General features: G+C 40.9%; 1 protein-coding gene across 9 annotated transcripts; it reads right to left on the reverse strand.

The window, feature by feature from the left end:
- Positions 1-716: 716 nt before the first annotated feature.
- IRAK2 (interleukin 1 receptor associated kinase 2) lies at positions 717-21,231 on the reverse strand. 9 transcript variants are annotated; one of them, XM_055804545.1, is made up of 13 exons: positions 20,686-21,231; positions 19,154-19,333; positions 12,476-12,640; positions 11,662-11,774; positions 9,396-9,563; positions 8,869-8,933; positions 8,281-8,395; positions 7,437-7,546; positions 6,858-7,053; positions 6,197-6,259; positions 4,941-5,141; positions 4,257-4,779; positions 717-3,870 (listed from the first exon to the last, which is right to left on the reverse strand). In XM_055804545.1, exons 1-13 carry the CDS (start codon positions 20,855-20,857, stop codon positions 3,752-3,754), a joined length of 2,190 nt encoding a protein of 729 aa, XP_055660520.1. In that variant the 5' UTR covers positions 20,858-21,231; the 3' UTR covers positions 717-3,751. The 9 variants fall into 9 exon arrangements, with proteins under 9 accessions (XP_055660520.1, XP_055660519.1, XP_055660513.1 ...); XM_055804544.1 differs by having other exon boundaries at positions 9,396-9,566; XM_055804538.1 differs by having other exon boundaries at positions 8,869-8,929; positions 9,392-9,590.
- Between the last annotated feature and the right edge of the window lie 279 nt (positions 21,232-21,510).

Consider the following 21,510-nt stretch of genomic DNA (forward strand, 5'->3'; position numbering starts at 1 on the left):
AGCCAGGCCGCTCCGTAGGAACGGGTCAGTGGGAGCGGGGCGGGCTGCGGGACCCGCGGGGTCGGGGCCCGGCCCCCTGAGGAGCCCGGCCGGCGCGCAGCTGTGAGGGTGCGGCCTGCAGCCCCAACGGCGGGGCGGGAAGCGCGGCGAGGGCGCTGAGTGGCCCGGGGCCTCTCTGGGCTTTTGTACCAAGCGTTTCCTCAGCAGGACGGGCTTTATTAATTAGAGAACTTAACACGAGAGGAAAAAAAAAGGTATTTGTATTGTTTGGGAAGGCTGCAGAAGCCCCACGGGTTGTACTGCTCGAGTTACGGCTGCGGAAATGCGTCAGTGCGGGCGCGACGCGGCGCAGGGGTTGGAGTTCCTCACCGCTGGGTGAGTACGTCAGGAGTACAGTGCGAGTAGTCCTAGGTTTTCTAGTGAGTCAGTAGCCTTGCGTAGATAATACTGTAGTTGTTTTCTCTGAATGATAATATTCTCCACTTGGAATTACACTTTGAAATACTCACTTAACTTTTTCAACTGCAGGTTCAGGTTGTAAACACAAGAAAATTCTACTTAGTAACGTGCATGGGTTGGTGTCGCGTGTGGTTGGGTTGTCCTTGTAAGCTCGCTTTCCTGGAATGCTTGAAGGTGTGTGTAGTCCTGCCTTTCAGTTTAGGGAAATTTACCATTTAACAAACGACAGCAACCGTATAAGAAATCGCAGCAGGAAATACGATTCATCAAATCTTAGGAAATGCATTTATTTCACTCTTGCCTGAAAAAAACCAAATCCTAAACCCTAGCACGTCTTGGAAGCCATGTATTTTACAGCATGTGCAATTAATTTTTAGATACAAAAATGTTCTACTACAAAGGGCACATAAGATGTGGTCAGTGGTTACAGAAAAATTTGCTAGTTTGTTACATAGCAATTAGTAACCTCAAAAGCTGTGTGATGCAGTACATACTTAAATGCCTTCTTAGTTTTGCTGGTAGACAGGTTTCCATGTTTGGATTTGTTCACATTATTAAAATCAAACATACAAGAAAAAATAGAATAATATGTCAATAAATTGGTAATTCTAACCATTAATCAACAATACAGGATAATGTTCAGCCTCCAGGTGTTAACAGCACCTTTTGGGAGGTGCTGATCTCCAAATTAGCTTTACTTGTGCATTTCTATAGTTCTAGAACAACTATACTTTTTAATAAGTTACATTCTGTGCCCTTATTTTGGTGTTCATGGAAAAAAAGCATTCTTAATTTTTGACAGAGCTACAATGTCTCAAGGATAAAATATACTATAGATTGTGCATCTAAACAACAATAAATGCCAGTTGTATCTCAGTAATCTTTGTAATTAGTAATTTTAGTGTGAAATCTTTCTTTAGGGACATCTCAAAGGAAAAAACCCAGCTATTTAACAGTGAATGAAGACCAAATAAATGTGGTTGTACTAGTAATTACTAATGATTATGTGTGTGCAAAGAGACCTGGAGCTGCTTCCTTAAAAACACAAATTTACCTAAATAGGTTGGACTGAGATTTTCTGTGCCATAAATCATAAAAAAGCAGGCTATAAGAAAAGGGTTTTTTTTCAGTTTTTTTTTTTTATTTACAAAGGTATTAGTAAATGGTGATATATAAATTTGCCAAGTTGAGGTTAAAACATACATTATACTGAATAGCCAAATTATGTAACAATACCATTACTGTAAGACTATGCTGTGTCTTATATATGTTACATTATATACTTACGTAACTTTACAAGACCATGTGTATCACCTCAAAATATTTTAAAAGTAGCATAGAACAAGGCAAAGAAAAACAATTTCATTTTATGACTACAGGAGAACAGAATCTTTAAAGCATTTTTGTGATACAGAACTGTGTCTAAATTATGTTTCTCAATTTAAAAAACAGGCTTACCATTCAGCTCTGTGGTGTGTCTATGTGCATTTCTTCCTAGGTATTTATCATGGGTCTCCCAAAATACACCCATAAAAAAAAAAAGAATATTAATTTTTCAGCATTATATCTCTATTAAATCTCATTTAGAATTAATAAGTTATTCACCCATCTGAATATAGTCAGTGTTTCTTATGTCAGTACCAATGTTTTCTTCGTTTGATTCTGGTAAAATAAAAAAACCCTGACACTGGCAAATATATAGATAGTATCCAAGGTACTCATAATTAAGGAATTTTACTAGGTTTTAGTGTAGAAATCAATTTTATAAATGTGTAGATGATTGTAATACTCAGGTTTTTAGTTAAAATACTTTTACTTGCTCATAACAGTACCAACGATGAACTAAGTACTGTACAAATACAGAAGATACGAGGCCTTACTCAGAGACCTTTGTGTAAAGCTAGTAAAACTATACCATTACACAATTCCAATGAAAAGAATTATGTATAAATTCATACTTTTAAAAAATACTCCCTGACCTGCACTGTGAATTTTAGCCATTTTGGTACATCAGGCCCTATTACCTGTGCTGAGACAGCAGCCACCAGTCTGTAAGCTGAGTGACATGTTTTGATAGTTTATTTATAATAAACCTGTATTTCCTCAGACTGCACAAGAGTAGAATACACTAACAATATTGCAAATAATAAATATTTGTAACAATAAAAGTGACACTTTCTTAAGGGGGCTTTCACTTAATAATAAATATGATAGCATACAAGTTGTTTTTTTAAAGTGATCACTGAGGCTGACTCCAAGGCTGCTAATGCTCGGGAAGCCAAGAGACACACAAAACAGTTCCTCTCAGAATACATGGTGTGGCACTGTGAACAGGCCCGCTTACTAGCTCATCTTTCACTGATTCTTTAACCCATTGCCAAAATAAATACAACAAATCAACTTTCAAGTAACCTGTAACAGAATTAAAGATATTTTAAATTAAAATCTTGTCCCTAATCCAAAATATACAACAGTTACCATGTGAAACACAATGAGAAACCTTAACATGTAAAGGACACTTAGAAAAAATTAACTGCCAAAAATACTCTTACAAAGTATTAAACACTGTCTTAGAGCTCCTGACAGTGGAACTTAAAGGTTAGACTTCAAATGGTGCCATATGTATATGTATATAGTAGAGAAGAAACTCATAGAGTAGATGGACAAGGCCTAAATTATTTACTTACAACTATGTTCAGTGCAATTCGAATTGAGATTGCGTCACGTTGAATACATCTGAGAACTTGCGTAAGAATTCTCCTCTGTGGTGATGCGGTATTTTTGAGTATGTGGGCAAAGATTACATGGAATAGGATAGATCTATTTGAACACTGAAACCTTCTCCAATCTCTCTGAAGTTTTCTGCCTGCTTGTACACAGTGGGATAACAACAATAAAGGGTGTTGCTAACTGGTTGCTTATTAGTGCTTGCCCTGTAACTTCTAGGACTGTGTTTTTCAGTAAGACATATATTATATGTAGATGCTTTCTGAAATACACTGCAAAAGAATCGTAAATGATATGGCAATTGTTTGTGTTTGCCATATCTTTCTACATTGCAGATGAAAAGGAAGAAGGCCTTTCTGTTTACAGAGTGGCCTTGTGCTTTAATCGGCTTCAGAACAGGTATTTTCTATTTCTTCTCAGTGTGATCGCTTCTGTTCTCTTCAGTTAGGGCCGATGCTTCTGATCTAGATCTGCTACTTAACCTTACATGATGTTTACCATCTTTCTAATGAAGAGGCAGTCCTTGCTTCTTCTGAGGTGGCCACTGCTAATAAATCCATCCAATTTATGATTCAAAAAGTTCAGAACTGTTTAATTTGTGTTCTTCATACAGCAAAATATTTTCCATGAGCTTCTTTTTTTGATCATTTATTTTTATTTTCCAAGATGTCTCTCTGGGTAATGCTGAAAAACAAAAAAGCCCAAATATTAAGGAAAAAAAATTCCATCTGTTGTCTAAGGAATAGATGATAATTTTACATTAAAAGACCCTACCAAACAAAACTGGCTTAGGAAAAAAAATCTGATAGAAAACCAGAAAACATTTTGTAGGTTTATTGCTAAAATCATAGCCACAGAGAAAATATTTACTGAAATGCATTTAGAAGTAGAAAGAACAACCCAAGCAATTCTGGAGAAGAGAGTAATTTGTCCCTACTATTACACTACTAGAGCACTTTTACAAAGATTTCGGTTGTCATAACAGGAGCACGGGCAGTTCTGCTAAAACAGCTTGAAGATCATATGCATTTGAATGCTCTGTGTGCATCTTCAGATCTATCTAGATTTACCTTGAGAGGAACATGAAGAGTCAAGGTCTGCATTTTCTTGCTGAAAGGTGCTCTGTACAGTAGACGCTATTTCCAAGACTTCATCACTTGATTTGGTGCATGCTGCATTTCCTTCCTGGAGTCCATTTACAGGTTTTTCCCGCTTGATCCTGTAATCAGAAGCTGCCATATTTTCTGAATTGTTACACCTGTTGCTAGATAGCTGATCTGTAGATCTTTCTGAAGGATTCCACATAAAACTACTGGATTCATCTGATTCACAAGGGACCCTTGACATTTGTCCACAGTAAATGTCTGGTGACACAACTCCTATTGAAGGTGTGCATAGATCGGCACTTGCTAGGATCACAGGCTGTGTGCTGTCCTCTCTGTTCTCCCCTGCAGAAGGCACATCCATGCTGAGACTAGTTGTCTCATCATCGGTTTCTTCTGGAGCGTTCAAGGAGAATCCAGAAGTGCTCCCTCCACAGATGTAATGCTCCCTTAATTTATTTTCAGCCATTTCCATAATTACAAGCACCTGCTTTTAACAACAAAATCTGTGAATGCAAAATAATTCCTGTAGCCCTGCTTACACTTATTCTCTTTTGTCAACACTCCCCAAAATAACTAAGGCAGGAATGTTGTAGCTTTAGACCTTGCTGTCAGTAGACTAAAATCTTGGTCATGTATTTGAAATATTACCTCTGCTATGTTAGAATTCTTCTTTCTCAGACAAAGGCAGATGGCGGAGGCAAAATCAGTAGCAACCTCTTCCAGCAAGTGTCCTGCTCTCCTGTCTAGGTATTTACAGCATATTTCCTTGGCAGCTAGCTTTTCAAAGTTTTTTACTTTGGAGTATGAGCTTTCTTTTGCTATTTGAATTTCATCAGCAATCATATCTTTCTGTTCAAAGGAAAGAGATATATTAGTGAAGGCAAATCTAAGACAAATGCTTATTTCTATCTGAATCACTCAGAATATAAGTCTTGCCATATATTTGTTATTATTATTGCTCCTTAATGGCTGTTTACAGACCTAAAAGCTTAAGAATCTCCATTCATTCAACTGACAGAAATGTTTTCACAGGAGAGGAGGCCAAAGGTTTTCTCTGCACGTGTCTAATGTCAAATTCACTAAAGCAGATCCAGCTCTTCTAGGCTTATATCCATTTTCAGGAATGGAAAATAATCAACTCTGTATAAAGCCACGTTCTTGCACAGGACTTTTCAAACATTTGTTAAAGGAATCAGAAACCTAGGATCCTTTATTTTTTTAACTCATTTTCTGAATTGCTTGGAAATAGTAAGTAAGAGTGCTGTTCTTTTCCCCTCAAAGGCTCCCACAAGATGGTAAATGGGAAGAAGCATATCCCATGGAAGGAATATAGGTGGAGTCTGTATTCATGAAGATGGCATTAATGGTATTCAGTGAGCCTCACCTGTTCTGGTTGCTTGTGAAAGTAGTTTGCATAGTTAAATTACAGCTTGGGCAAATTGGCTAGGATATAAATTCCAGACACCAGTGCAATACATTAACAGCTGGTAAACATGATCAAGAGCAACTGCATTTACTGCCTACCCAGGTTTCCCCATTCAGTTTGGCTCATAACACCTCTTCCTGGCACATAAAAAACACACAGCAGCATTTCAGCACAAAGTCTTGTCTCTTAAATAAGCATTTGTTTAAGCACTAATTATTCTGGATTATCTCCTAATATAATTGGGCTAGCACTCGTGAGTGTGCTTTATGAAATGGGACCATATATTCTGCTTCTGTCTAAAGGCAGGTAGGCTATTGTTAATGGAACCAGGATATGGCTTCTAAACATCCCTTCTTCAGGAGGTGTACAGCAGACTGCAAGTAACAAACTTTAATTTATATAAAATGAAGATACATTTTATGATGGCAACCCCATTCACTTGTGTTAGTTAGTATTCATTATTCCTGCTTTTTCTTACCAGATAAATAGGGTGTCTTCCTTCATCCAGTGCCTTAATTCCTGTCATTATCTCTGCTAAGACCTAGAAAGTATATTTGAAAGATAAAACAATGTGTTCAGAATTCATTCTGTTTTTAAAAATGAGTTTTGCAACTAAAGAAGTCGCCAGGGCATTTAAAATTTTATAGTTAGGTACAACAGATATTGTTGAAACAAAGGATGAGAAGAAAGTAATTCTAAATCTAGACAAGAAATCACACTGAACAGAGTAACTTCCTACTTAAATGGAAACACCTGGAGACAGGTGAACATATATACTATCAATTATTTTTGCTGAAAATCCACATTAACAGGTGATGTTTATAGCAGTTCATGTGGCAAATCTGCAAGAATTCTGAGAACCTAACTTCAGTCTTTCTGCTACTCTTTTTTTAAACAATCAGCAATAATTTTTTTGCAACAAAAAAAATATTGTTTCTGTTGTTCAAAAGATTCACCTCAAAAACTGAAGTATATTTGAGGCATGAACATATTTAAAACCAGGATGTAAACACATATAGTCAGCAACTGTAATATGAAATTGCTGGCAAAACAACTATATGAGGCACATGCTCTTATATCTAATTTCTTGTCTAGAAGCACCAAAGAATGCAACAGAGCATGGAAAAAAGGCAACGCACCACACCACAGCTGAATATATCAACTTTTTCTGTTAACTGGCCGTGTCTGATAAAGTCTTCTGGCAGGTAAGTAAGAGAAGCTTGTAGGACTTTGGTTTTCATCACAGCATACTCTGATTTTTTATCAACAGAATATAATCGCAGACCTGAATGTCCAAGCTTTGGTGCAAAGTTTTCATCCAACAAGACATTTGAGCTGTGATAAAAAAAGCCAAATAACAATATTGGTCAAGTAATTCCTTTAACTTGAGGTAAAGAATTGCAGTTTTGCACTCTTAAGGTTAAGCGTTGAAAGTTTCCAGCGTTTCACCTGCTGTGTATGAATGAAAGGATAAAGAATGGTGGAAAGGGAGAGGGGGAAGAACAAATACTCCACAAATTAGTTCAAAGAATATACTTCCAACATTTAGAGAAGTGAGACAGATTAAATATAAAATGGTAGGTACTCTACAGAACAAGAAGTGGCAGAAAGATACCGCAAATGGATTTCAAAATCGCATGAGCTTTCAGTCATTATTATTAAAGAGATCCTGGAATTAACAGCTGACCAAGGAAGTGCTGATATGCCAAACCCCTCACCTTTTGATATTCCCATGAAGAATTCCAAAATTATGTAAATACTCTACAGCTCGGATGAGTCCTACAGAAATGCTAATTCGCCTTTCCCAGGACAGTGGAGCAGAATCATCCTGCAAGGGAGTGGAAAAAAATGGTATTTTACAGAATAAAAAACTGTAAGACATCAGTAGTTTTGAAACCCAAAGACTTAGTTTTAGTCCTAATCAAAACTCCTGCTGACCTAAATGAAAAGTTTGGTCCAAGGCAGAAACTGTTGATTTCTAGGCCAAGGAAGGAACCCGTTCTTACATAGTGGTGCACATTTTGCCTGCCATAGGACACAGTGAGATAACCATACAGCAACAATCCCACTTGTCCAAAGCATTGAGTACTGCCCATTATTGAGGCACAGTGCTGGTTTTGATGGATTGTTTTTCTGATGTTTCTCTGCCCAATGGTCTCCTCTGCAAATGCTCTTTCGATAGGTGTGAACGTCTCAAACTGTTCACTCTTGAGCCCTTGTAAAACTTTATAGCACATTATGCCAATGAATATGATGATGAATTCTACAGGAACATACTCACAAACCTAATGAAATGTTACAGTATGAATAGACAAATTCTGCAGATTCCTTACTACTTCAAAAATCTAAAGGCTGCACAGCAGAAAATTCTTCTTGACCTCATCTGCTTTGCAGTAGAAGAACTGGAAAACAGCTGCAGCCTTTCTAGTACTTGCAGTCAAAATATTTGGGCAGATATTTTTGAGTTGGTTCTCAGAATTCAGAGATATAATTGCTTTTCATACAACAACAGGGCTGGATTTGTAATTGCAGATAGATAATAGACCCAGATTATTTGCTTACTTGACACTGAAGTTTGTTTTGTAGTGATCCATTAGGCAGGTATGGATATATCAGACAGTGCAATCCAGTTTCTACTGAGAAGCCCAGCAGCTGCAAGATGTTGACATGACAACACCTGAGGGCACAGATCGACAATGATTTGCAAATGAGTTGAGCAACACAGAAAAATACATTCCTGAGCTGGAATAAATTGCTAAATTCAAGGCAACTGGGAATTGTGTCCTGCAGTTGGAGGCACAGAATGACCCTGAGCAGGACTGCAGAAGGCTCATGAAGAGCAGCAAAGACAAAGATCATTACAGCGCAGCCCTGTTCTGAGCGGGTAGGAGGGATACAAAGCTCCAGAAGGCATGGCTTCCTTGCCATCTCCAGGACTGGCCAAGTGGCTGCATTTTCTCAGCAGGGACTTGCAGCACCAGCAGGAGGCACGCTGTTTCCCCAGGGCTCCTGCAAAAGCAGTGCATAACCCCCTTGTCCCTGAAACTGTGCAGTGCTAGGCAGATGGACACACCAGCCTTAAACTCAGCACACAGGCAACAGGCCACATGCAGGATATGCCCGGACTGCATGTAAAAGCCAACCACTCACCGAAAGCAAATCTGTACTTCTGTATGAAAGAATCTTTGGGTGGAATTTGGGCTTGTGCATTCTGTCTGAAAAATGAAAACGTGCGATAGACTGTCAATAGTAATTATTAAGTTGTTACGTTCATACAGATCTCTTGGTCTCTAGATGACAAGCTACTTTAGAAAACAGACAGGTATCATGGATGGCAACTTTGTGTCAAAGGCAACAATTAATTGGCAATCAGAACAAAACCCAGTGTAAAGACACCTCTGATCCAATCATTAATGCAGGTAGCTCCATTGCAGACTACTGCCATGGACAGAATTAATAAAACTACTCACATGAGTAAAGTGAGTATCATCTCATCTCACCTCTCTCGTATGTGTTTACTGAACCTAGGTTTACTCACTTTACATAGTTTCCTTTTTACCTCTCCTGTGTAGCTGTTCTGGTCCCTTGCCCATACAGTATTACACAACAACTGCTAATGTTTGAGAGATACTAATAATGTAGCCCCCTTCAAAGAAAAAGAAAAATGGAGTACTTGCCTCTTTCATTTTTTTGATGACATACACTATGTTGTTCCTCTGACCTTTGTAGATATCTGCAAAAGTACCTTCACAAATTCTGCTCTTGTCACTGAAACCATCTGTGGCATTAGTAACTTCCCTCTGGGTCCACAAAAGACTCTCACTGGGGAGGTCAGTCGTTGTCTCCTGCTGAGGACAAGAAGAGCTGCAAGGCTACAGATTGTAGAAAAAACATGTTTATCTCATGAAAATTCATACGCTTTTTCTTTCTTTCAGCTGTCATATTTTCTTTTCCATGATTTAAGCAATCACTGATTGTTGAAAGAAACCCTGAAAGGTACTGTGCAAATCACTCATTAGGGCTTCCCTTTGTAACACCTCTGTTGGTGTGTTTTGCTGATGTAAAAAATCTGCATAGTGGAGGAAACTTGAAAACAGTTACCGATTTGCATTTCCACCTTCCCCAGAAAACAGACCTAGTTTTGATTAGAAGTCCATGTATTTATTTGTAGTGATGTTAAGTCTCCCGGTTTCAGCTGGGATAGAAGGTTAATTTTCTTCTTAGTAGCTGGTGCAGTGCTGTGTTTTGGATTTGGTGTGAAAATAATGTCCATAACAAATGTTTCTAGTTGTTCTAGGAATGCTTATACTAAGTTAGGGACTTGTCAGCTTTTCAGGCCCTGCCAGCCAGAGGGCTGGAGGAGCACAAGATATTGGGAGGGGACACAGCCAGGACAGCTGACCCAAACTAGGCAAAGGGATATTCCATACCATATGATGTCATGCGGAGTATATGAACTGGGTGGCACTGGCCAGGTTGCTGCCAGCTGCTTGGGGACTGGCTGGGCATCGATCAGCAGGTGGTGAGCAGCTGTATTGTGCATCACTTGTTTTCTTTTCTCCATTTCTTTTGGATTTTATTCCTCTTCTCTCTCCCTGCGCCCCCCACCCCCTTCATTATAATTGTTGTTGTTATCACTATTACAATTTTTTCCTATTTTATTTTAATTATTAAATTGTTCTTATCTCAGCTCTCGAGTTTTACATTCCTTCCCAATTCTCCTCCCCATCCCTCTGGGGGGCTGGGGGAGGGAGTAAGCAAGCAGCTGCATGGTATTTGGTTACCAGCTGTGGTTAAACGATAACAGTCAGTCAAAGTTACAAAAAATATTAATCTTTATGACTGGGGCATGCATTAAGAAACATTTGGAATAGAAAGTAGGGTCCCTTATAATGTATTTATATGGTGGAAACTTCACATCTACTTCTGAAGCATCTGGTGTCAGTTGCACAATTATTTGTTGCTTCAAGCACGGCAAGTCCTAATGCCAATTGTTATTACAGATCCACTGTAGCCTAATCATACAGCTGCCACAACCTTAATGTGCTTCAGACTTGAAAAAACAAAACATAAGCTCCCTCTTAAGAAACTCTGAAACTATTGCATTGTTTGTAGCAATCTTCTTTTCTGGCTGGTACTCTTGAACCTTGTTATTCTGGAAGAGTTTAAAGTCTTAAAACACTGTCTTCTTTAAAAAAACTTGATCAGAATAAACCAAAGAAAACAGGCCAAGACAGAACCATGATGGAACCGGAGTGTGCACACAGATCTGGGAAACACTCTGAGAACCCACAGGACAGATCTAGCCAGACTATCTTAAAAAGAAGAGAGCTATAGGGAGGAAGGAACAGGAGACTCCGTGCTGAAATCATTAGGAACATGAAAAAAACTTTTCCCAGTGAGATTGTTAAGCGCTGGAACAGGGACTCAGGGAGGTGGTGGAACCTACATCCTTGGAGATTTTCATACTTGCTACACAGGGCTATGGGCAACCTGACTTAACTTTGATAATAGCCCAGTTTTGAGCAGAAATTACATTTTAAGCATAAACTTAAATTAAAGTATGCCATTCTGACTAGTCAGTGGTATATATTGCACTGTCCTACAATCACACCAGAAATGTTAAGTCCTCTGTAAAATCTGTACGGAAATTCCTTTAAAATTAATTGCTGGGCATGTTATCCATGCTGAGCTATGCAGTATGCAATATTGTTAATTTTTTCCCTCAGTGGTCCTTCACTGGCAAAAAAAGTGATGTAAACCATAAATAATCTAACTGAAGCATTAGTATTATATTCAGTCCAAACAAATTGTAATCAAGCACCACTTTTTCACTAGATCTGTATTTTATACAAGTAGAGAGATAAACTATAATCAAAAAAACATAGAATGTCATAAAGGCAACTTTCACTGTTACAATCAATGAGTGCTAAAGGAATTTACCTTCACACTTGATGAGACAGGAGGATTTGACTGTAAGGATTTCAAAAGGTCTCTTGGGGGAGGCGGAGGAAAAGGAAGTGAATACAAGGCTTCTTCAGGAACAGCACCTGAAACTGAAATAACAGCATTGAAAATACGCCTTATTTTACAATACCACAGTCTGTGACTAATGAAGGTCTGAGGTATTTTGCTGAATTTTGTAAGCAGGGATAATGTGTGACAAGCTCCCAGAATGTGAAATACTGTGTGAAGATAGGGAGCTATTTTCCTGGTTCCTCTTTGTAAGATGACTATGCAGATCTCTCTAGCCCTGGCTCGGGGACATAGAGCTCCCTGTGGCTATACTGTTGGTCAGATGCTGTCCTTGGTATGTCCTGTGGTTCTGCTCCCTCCCTCTCCCAGGCAGAGGGGCTTGCTGACCTGTGCACAGGTCAGCTCTGGCCTGCGTTTACTCTGCATGGAATAGGGACATGGGGCAGAAAATGTATGCACTGATCTAGTCTTAGTGTGGAGCCAGGATGGGACCAGCGTGTTCACAGAGACCTGGGAAACATCTTGAGATCCCACGGGATAGATATAGTCAGCCTGTCTCAAGGCCAAGAGAGCTATATGAAGAAGGAACAGGAGGCCATATGCTACAGTTAGGAGTAAACAGCTCAGGAGACAACAGTGCTAGAAAAAGGCAAATACTCAAATGTGACCATTTTGAAGAGCAATATATTCATTATACTATACTGAAAGTGAATGGGAAGCAGTCTTGTCTACATGGCCATTTCAATGCCAGAGCGAATTCAGAATCTACTACTTTACTTACTACCTGCTGGTGGTGGTTCCCGATGTGAAGAGTCTGGTGATGGCAACAGATTTCTCTCATTTTCTCTCTCTTTATTTTCTGTGGGAGTTAAAGGTGTGTTCTCCTGTTTAGGTGGCTCTACCAGCTCTTCTTTTTTGTTGTTGGTAATATTAGAGGCTGATGTCCCTTCAAAAGAGAATTAAGGAAAGATGAAGATTACCAGGGAAAATAGTCTGACTGACAGTTATCAGGAAATAGTTCTAGTCAGGAGAACAGACTGCAAGTTAACGTGAACACTGAAATGAACATTCAAGCAATTTAGTGTTAAATTCAGACCATATTAATGTCATTAACTACTACTGAAAATTAATAATGATAACTTCAAACAAATACCAGTGATGACTACGTAAAAGATATATAGTCTCTTACTATAAAAAGTGAACACTAATAGTATATTTTGTCATTTTCTATATAGCATCCTTCAGCCAGTGATCTCAAATCACAAATATCTCCCAGCCTAAAGAAGGCATCTAGTTCTTTGTTAATTGTCATGGGACTGAGGGGAAGTTTGGCAGAATCATATCAGTTTTAGTCAGTGAAATATTTTGGGACTATTTTCAGTTGTGTGGTTTTAGTGTCATGACTGTGCTCATTGTCAGAAAACACTTCCCTATGTAGAACTATCTGCAATGAAGAATCCTACTTTTACTTCTGATGAGCAATAAACATACTGGAGACAATCTAGGGAAAACAAAAATGGTCAAAGGTCAAGACACTGATATATAAGGAAAAATTAAAGGTCAAACTACTGATTCACTACAGCTGTAAAAGATCCTGTGTTGTATACAGCTTGGCAAAATCTCAGCGTTAAAAGTCTGGTTAAAAGAAGTACAAAGATGCTTTCAGCATACAGGGATTTGAAAAATATGTACACCTTAGAGGAATTATTAAAATTAGATTAGGCTACAGTTAGAATGGGGGAAAAAAGTAAAAAAATTCAAGATACTGTGATATACAAGGCTGCCAAAACCTCCTGAAGGAGCAGTTGAGTTCCAATCCATGAATACATTTAAAACTGAGGCTGGAAATGCCCAGTGTGCACTAGGGGTGATACAAGGACTTTCTACCGCCTGATAACAATGTGTTCCTGGTTGTAGTTCTAAACTTTTGTTTCTACCTGGCACCTTTTATCAGCAATGCATTTAGCATTTTGTTAAAAATCAAAATTAATGTTTTGGTTTTATGTAAAAGAAAACAAGCCCAAGTATTAATACAAGGGGGGTTTTGTCACACTGTTTTATGAGTTTTGTATCTTAAACATGGTTGGTGCTCTTGGAATCAAAAGCTCCAGGCCTCTATGTGCATTTGAAATCAGATAACAGCTTTGTGCTTGGTTTGGGATTTTTTTTCTATAAACAAAGCACTGGGAGTATCTGAAACAAGCAGGAAATGGTATGTTTAATTTATACTCTGTGCTACTTATAATAAGCCAAGATTCAGTAGAACTGTTAAAGAGAAGACAAGATAGAACAGTTTCAGTGTACTAACGGCTGAAGAGCAAGAGTATATGAAAAGCAGTAAGGGCAGAAGTGGGCACATGCATGTCAGGCAAGTTTTCTCCTTCGACCTCTGTTTTGGGTTTGTATCTACTTTCTTCCATGTCACCTATGAACACAGTTTGAATGATCAAGTTTTTTATTTATGTTTCTTTATTACTGTGTGAGAATACTATGAAGTCCCAAATTTCATGGGATTTTGAAATTAGCTATTGAACAGTCGGCAGGCCTTTAGACAAAACTGACAGTCCCTGTATTCTGCAGTTGTTGGCTTCTCCCTCATGTACTTTAACTTAGAAGTCTCCAAGATTAGAATTACTTCCCTCTTTCAACTCATTTTTCAGGGTTTTTCATGAATTTTGCAACTTCCTGCACAACAGACAAACAGGTCACCACTGAAGCTAAAGAACTGAAAAAAAGAAAAAAAATATTATTATGGACATTCAGAAGTGTCATTAGAGTAGTGCAAGAAATTGTTGAAGGGAGGTACAACTCTCCTGGAAGTAATCTGCCAGCAAAACATCTATCTGTGTGTTGCATCTGATTCCTTTAAGTCAGAATGAATAGAATTATGGTGATGTAAGGACCACTTAGTCTTCTAAAATGCCCGATAAAACAAGCAATGTGTTCTCTATATCTGCCCAAGAGGAATCACCTGAATAAGCTTATTCAGATAAAGATACAAAAGCAGAAATGGAGGGTAAAGACTTGAAAGATTTTTCTAAAACTAAAGATCCTGCTGTAAAACACTTCTGCTTATGCCTGAGCACACAGTGGAATGCCTGTACTGAGTTAATTCTGACAAAATTAAACTACTTCCAAATGGCAGAACAATAAAATAATCCAGGCTTTCTACCACTTAAATTAATATGAAGTTTTGCTACGGAGTTCGATATAAAAGACAACTGTAAGAAGCTTTTAAAAAAGATAATTTCATTGTAGTTTTGCAATTTATTGCATCTGAATTGAATGAGGACAGAAATTAATATCAGTCATCCAGAAACATAACTAAAAATTGATCACTCCACAGGAATTGCTCTTCCATCCTCTTTTAAACCCTCTTCATCTAGCCTTCATGTTGCTTTACAGAATTCAGAGTCAAACCCAAAATCGGTTCTAAGTCCTTATGAAGCCCTTCATGGAACAGTCCAATCTTGTAGTTCACCCATTATCACAAAGGAAATCAAAGAAACAAAGGTATGCTGGATTTGTTACATCAGTTCAGTGTCTTAATGAGCTGAATTCAGTATGTCCATTTCTTGCTGTGATCTCTTAATATTCACTTTCATTATTTACTATCTAGCCTGCAGAAATCATTATAAAGACCACTGCTTACTTGCATCAGCTCAGTACAATTTTTAAAAATTAAGATTTTTCTTAGAAATCACAAAGTATAGTCCTCCAGTCTGGAGGAAGTTGACTGGGGTTTGTTTTTAACAGGGGGAGACCCCTCAGTTTTTGCAGCTTGTGGCAAGTGAAGTCCAAAAAGTCTCAGAAATGTTTTTGAGAAGGCTCAAAAAAAAGGTAAATCACAGAAGCACAAGAGAAAGCAGGTAATCCTCTCTTGTTCCAGATGATGAAGTCAGGTGAGCATTGTGCAAGCTGCAGTGATAGTGACATACTACTTGAAAGCAAACCAGTCAGATAAACAGATGGATGACGAATGTTTCTGTTCAGTGGTGATCATTATTTTTGTCTGTGTCGCATCTTTATTTTCAGTGGCATCGTTGCTGGAAGCTGCTGTTGCATGGGAAGCCTGATTCTTTGCATTTTACATAAACAGAGACAGTATTACTTGGTTCTTGTGTAAGCAATCTTGTCAGGGGCTTGGAAATGCTGCCTCTTAAGATTTGATCCAGTGCTGTATTCTGGCCTTTGCACACAGGACCAGGCTAAGTGATCCTCTGGGCTTCCAGGGGTTCGTTTTACTGAATGTGCTATACATCTGCTTGAATCCAACAATGTGGTTCACAAGCAATAGCTCTCTGAAATTAAATACATGAAGCTTCTCTTGGAGTGATTCACCACTGCAATGTGCTCAACTAATCTCAGTTTGAAATCTACTTATGGTTTTGTTTTCAAGGCCTGTGAGAGAAGAGAAAACCCTCTAGCTTGGGATAAAAGCAGCATCATCTCAGTTGTTACAACTAGTAATTTTTCTAAGCTCTTTGAAATCAGCTTTTGCAAAAATGACAAAATTAACCCACATAGGAAAGAAAAGGCATCATACCTGACTGAACAAAGGCAGCCTTCTGCATGACAGATAAAAATTATGTTGAAAATTGTTGCTGCTGTTATGCAGTGGTAAAAACGTTCAGTGATTTTGCAGTTTCAGTTTTTATATTTCTCAGGAGGAGAATGCAGGGTTTTTTTTTATTAAATCACAACATAGAAAGCTGTTTATATTACAGAAATATCAATAAACTCTGTAAAGGAATACAATTAAATAAGCCAGCTATAAACTAAGGTGGGCCCCAGAATACGCTCTGACAGGGAAAGAAGGCAAGGACTGTAACTCTGATTAGGGTTTAAAGTATGGTAGATCATACTGTTTTATGTAAGAGCACCCAGGAACTCTCTGTATGGACTAGGAATCAGCTGTGTAAATACTGAACAAGCACAGAGCAACAATGTTATCACATCATGGAAGTCACCCTCTACTCCAGAGTATCCATAAAAATACCATTATCAGGGAGCCAGGCTTACTGCATTGGTAATATCTAGATCAGATTTATTCAACAGATAGATTAAAAAAAAAAATAATACCAAGATTTTATCTTCAATCCTGTCCACTCAGACTGGACCGTCACAGTCACTGTGACTAAATTAACAGGATTACTGACAGACAAAACAGATTTGAATTTGCTTTCCTGTAGCTTTGTTTGCTTTGCTGAGGGATGAGGAGTAAGATTTGTTACAGTCTCCTAAGCTGAATGCTCTGACTGTATTCAGTCAGAAAGGGGATCTGCTGAATCAAAAGGCTGCATATGGGTGATGGCAAAAATCAGTTCTATTAACTGAGAATGCCTGAAGGCTGCTTGTGCTGTAGTACTTAATACTCCTTTTTCGAAAAAAAAAAAAAAGCAGAATTTAGAATACCGCTGTTGGAAGATTTTTTTTCTGCTATACCAAAATGAAGATTAAAAGTCACGCTAATGCCAGGAAACTACAGAAAAACAGCAGTGCTACACAACGAAATGCTGTGGCAAGAAACTCATGATGCATTACTGGACTTTCCATGAGAAATGCCTCTAGCTGGGGTGCTGGGAATGGCAGTGGCAGCTCAGACTGCCCTGCCCGGCCCTGCGAGCCAGGCTGCCATGTCGCAACAGCCGCTCCTGATGTAACTCAGAACCACCCGTCACCGACAGTCTCCCAGGCACGGAACACGAGAAGCGAATAGGGCTCCTGTACCTTTTCCAGCTGTGGAAGCGTACGCCCTCATGAGCTTTAGGCGTTTCCCGTATGCACCTGGATAGTACTTCTCTAAGCATTTTTGGCTACATAACAAAAATCTGTAATTTTTCTTTCTAGTAGTTCTTTATGGAGAACTGGCAAAATTCATGCAAACATCTCACTTCCAGAAAGCAGATTTCAGGTGAGAATGTGTGTGAAAAGGGGAATGCAGTCCACTCAACTTTTTAGGGCAGCTCAGTACAGCAAGACAGTGTGTTGTCCAGGGTTCAACTGATTTGGTGGCAGAACTAGATCAAGATACAGGTTGGCTTACAAAAATGGACAGCTGCAATTTAAACATAATTTTCTGTGAAGAAAAACTGAAACCAAGATTCTGTTTTAAAGTTTTGTGATTTCAATGAGGCAATTGTTTACCTTAACTAGGCACAATGAGTTCAAACTCTAATCATCCTACCTCAAAAAGATAAATCTGAAATAGAGCAAATGGGAGATAGGTGAGAAGAATTACATGCAGAGAGTTAGAAAAGACTATATTTGTTTTATTTAGGGAGGGATTGAGGAGAACATATGACAGGAATAAAGAAAATACGAAGTGAGATAAGGAAATAGTAATGTAGGTAGTTGATAAACCATTTCTCCTTTTCTTAACCTTTTTCTTATGATGCAGGGAAGCAGGCTGCATAGGCAAAACTGATTCTATGTTTTTCTACTCTGAGTTTGTTGGTAATTAGAGTATAATTGATAGTGAATGTGCAGCAGAAAGGTCAAAGGTTAACTGTGAAAGAAACCACATAAATATCTGTCAGGGTTTAGAATCAGAATTATCTACAATATATTTTATAGCTTTTTTTTAAGATAGATAATGACTGAAGGCCAGAAAGTTCCAGGGGAGGAGGACAGCATCCTTGGACCAAGGACATGTATCTTGTTAATGAGAAGCTGGCAAAATAAAGAGGGGCTCTGTGTCATCAGATGACACGTGACCTTAAAAGTATAAAAAGAGTAGGGGTATTCCTCCCCAAACGACCACCGAAGGCCCTCTAAGACCCCCACGCAGGCGTAAAAGACTTCAGCTGGCTCAGCACAATTCCCACGCAGGTGCAGAAAACTTGAGTAGCTCAGCAAAATGAAGATTAGGTAGGCAGAATAATTATATTAGGTGGAGCTTTGTAACTCCTGTGTATAAACATTTGATGAAGGATCCTAGTAGGGGTGCTTGATTTGTGGAAATACACTACTGAGCACCCTGTGCAGAAGAAAACAATGCCTCCTCTCTATCCAGACTCAAGAGTGTGTTTCAAGAGTTCTCTTTCAAACAGGCAACATCATGACAAAGTTTCACAGAGAAGCAAGAAGGTACGAAAGATTAAAACATTTGTAGTTAAGTTCTGTTTTGAAACCCTGTCTGATGCATGAAGGTACCACCCCTGGTTTAGAGCACAGCCACTTCCTCTTTGGCACCTCTCGAAGCATCTAGGATGGCCACTGCAAAGGCAGGATGATGAACTAGAGGGACCAGCAATTCCTCCTCTAGGTCACCTCTTCCTTTCCTACCATAGATTTTATTTGAGAGAGTAGAAAATCAGAGTCGGTGGAGAAATTTTAGAATTTGAGCATTAGACTTCCAGCAAAAACTTTCTTCAGCTAAGACAGATTTACTGGATAGGGTCTGGGTGCTTGGGGAAGCAGCACGGGCTGCCTGCGGGAGGAAGGGGCAGCTACTCACAGTCCAGAATTACTTGAGCTGCTCGGTAGAGCTGCAGTCCTTGCAGCAGGTCCAGGAGCTGCTGCACTGTGGCCAGCCTCACTCCCCACCACCACATGAGCTCTCTTGTTATGCTGATCCCCGTCTTCTCCATGCACTTGATTTTCCGTAGCTCTGTTTGATCAGTTATCACGTAGGAGGCTAGTGGGAGACAACAGACATTTCTGTTTAAAAATTAGAAAAAACCAAGCAAGTGCAAGCAGGGAAAGGTAAGGTGTGAGACACACTTTGCTTTTTCATTTGCACACTGTTAAAAGGAAAGATCACAATAAATTAGCTATGTGGACATGAAGAAAACTCGGTTCCTAAAGACGTTCCTGTTATTCCCCTGACTATTCTGAAAAAAATGTTGTTATATCAGAGACCCAAAAAGAAAATCCAGTCATGCTTTTCAGCATGTTTTCCCCATAATCTTCCTTCACTGTAGTACTTTGTACCAGGTGAGGCAGCAGGAACTGGGAGTGCCCTAGATTTGGGATGGGGTTATGGCTCGGCTTCCCACGCTGCCGCTGCCGGCCCCGGGAGCCTGCAGCCGGCGGGAGGAGAGGCAGAGGCTGGGGTGCACTGTGCTGAAAGAGCCTTCTGTGACACACGGTGGCCTTGCTGCTCTGACCTGGAATTTTGTGTAAATTCTGCTGTGCTCGTTTGTGGTCTCTGGGTGGAGATACCCACGGAGGGTGCATGCCTGACTCAGCCCCTCCGCTGACCCACACCTGATGTGCTGTTTGCCTGAACAAGACAGGCTTGGGCCGGGGAGTGTGCATGTGGGAAGAAATACTCCCAAGTTCACGCCTCTGCTGGCTTTGGAAGGACATTGGACAGACACTTTTATATGTCTGAAGAGAGCAAAGATGAGTCCCACCCTAATCCCAGCAAGTTTAATTGGGGCAAGAGTTTACTCAGCAGAGAGTTAGTGAAGCCTTGGATGAAATTAAATTGCGTGAAATAAAGGAAGGTAGGCCAACTAAGAAAAGATTCGGGTTAGAGTTGTTTGGACTGCAATACAGAAGAAAAGAACAAAAGTGTCATGGACTACATTTTCTGTAATTACTAACTGGATGTGGCCAGGACTGAGAAAAATAGGGGCAGTAAGCGTGAGGGAATATACATGAAGTGAAGGAAGAAAGAAAATAACCCAAACTTCCAGCAGATGTGAGGGGTGTTGTGAAAAGCAGGTGAGCTGAAGATGGAGTGTGAGCAGAGGGGAGCCTGGCTGCCCGGGAGAGGCTGTGGACCGCAGGAGGCCGGAATGCCACCCATTTCCACCCAATGCCACCCGTCAGTCTGGGGTTTGCCTTCGGAGCAGGAAGGCGCACGGGAATTCCCTGGCGACGGGCTCTGCTCCTCGCGGGGAGCGCCCCGGCGGGGGCCGCGCGTGGGGGCGGCTGCGCCCCGCGCCCCTGCACCGCCCCGCCCGAGCGCCGTGCCGCTGCGCGGCCCCGCGGCCGGTCCCGCGGCCGGTCCCGCGGCCGGCCCCGCCGCCCCTCTCTCACCGAATCGCATCCAGTCGTAGTCGCTCAGGCAGTCCATCTTCTGGCAGAAATCCTCCAGCACCCAGGCGGGCATGCTGTGGACGTACAGCGCCGAGGGGCAGCCCGCTTTCGGCGGCAGCGGCGGCTGCCGCAGGGCCATGGCGTCGCGGCCCCCCGTCCCCACGGCGGCCATCAGCGGCGGCTGCGCATGGCGGCCGCCCGCAGCGGGGCCAGGCTCACCGCTCTGACCTGCCGCGCCTGCGGCCGCGCGTCAGTCGCCTCAACAGCTTCCTCCTCCCGAAGGGGCTGGCCCCGGCAGCCTGCTTCCAGAGCCGCGGGCACAGGCGAGCGCCTCTCGGCGGGGCCGCACCGCTTCCTGCTCCGGCCCACGTCAGCCCCGCGGCGAGCGGCTCCCCGCGGGCGCCCGTCGCTCCAGCCCGGTTGCCAAACGACAGCTTCCCGTGACGGAGGCGCAGGGCGCTCCCCGCACGCCACGGCTGGCGGGCACCCTCCGGCACCGCCCGCGCCCGAGCGCTGCTCCTCGGGGGCCACCGCAGCCCCGCTCCCCGGGTGAACAGCGCCGCCCCCCGGCCGGGCAGCCACCCCGCCGCCCCCCGCCCCGCCGCGCCACGCAGCAGGGCGCGGGGAGCACACAACCTGCCAGGTCTTGCTAGTCAAGGATTAGGTTTAAAATATATTCTTCAAGACGTCGATTTTTCTGACGTTTTCGTTTTCTCCTTTTGTATTTTTTTTATTTAACCTGCTTTTGACAGAAATTTTTAACTCATTAACTTGCCGGTGTACGTGCTACAAACACTTCTGGTGAAACGGTCTGTCTGACTGCGG

This window comes from Falco peregrinus, chromosome 5 (assembly GCF_023634155.1).
Source record: "Falco peregrinus isolate bFalPer1 chromosome 5, bFalPer1.pri, whole genome shotgun sequence".
NCBI lineage: Eukaryota > Metazoa > Chordata > Aves > Falconiformes > Falconidae > Falco > Falco peregrinus.

Bases quoted from the DNA above. Each gene is read 5' to 3' on its own strand.
- IRAK2 (XM_055804538.1), bottom strand. From the start codon at position 20,857: ATGGCCGCCGTGGGGACGGGGGGCCGCGACGCCATGGCCCTGCGGCAG. The intron at 12,641-19,153 runs GTGAGTAGCTGC...TCTCTTTTGAAG, and splicing joins AGCTCAAGTAATTCTGGACT to GGACATCAGCCTCTAATATT. The intron at 7,054-7,436 runs GTGAGGGGTTTG...TTTTTATCACAG, and splicing joins CTTCATGGGAATATCAAAAG to CTCAAATGTCTTGTTGGATG.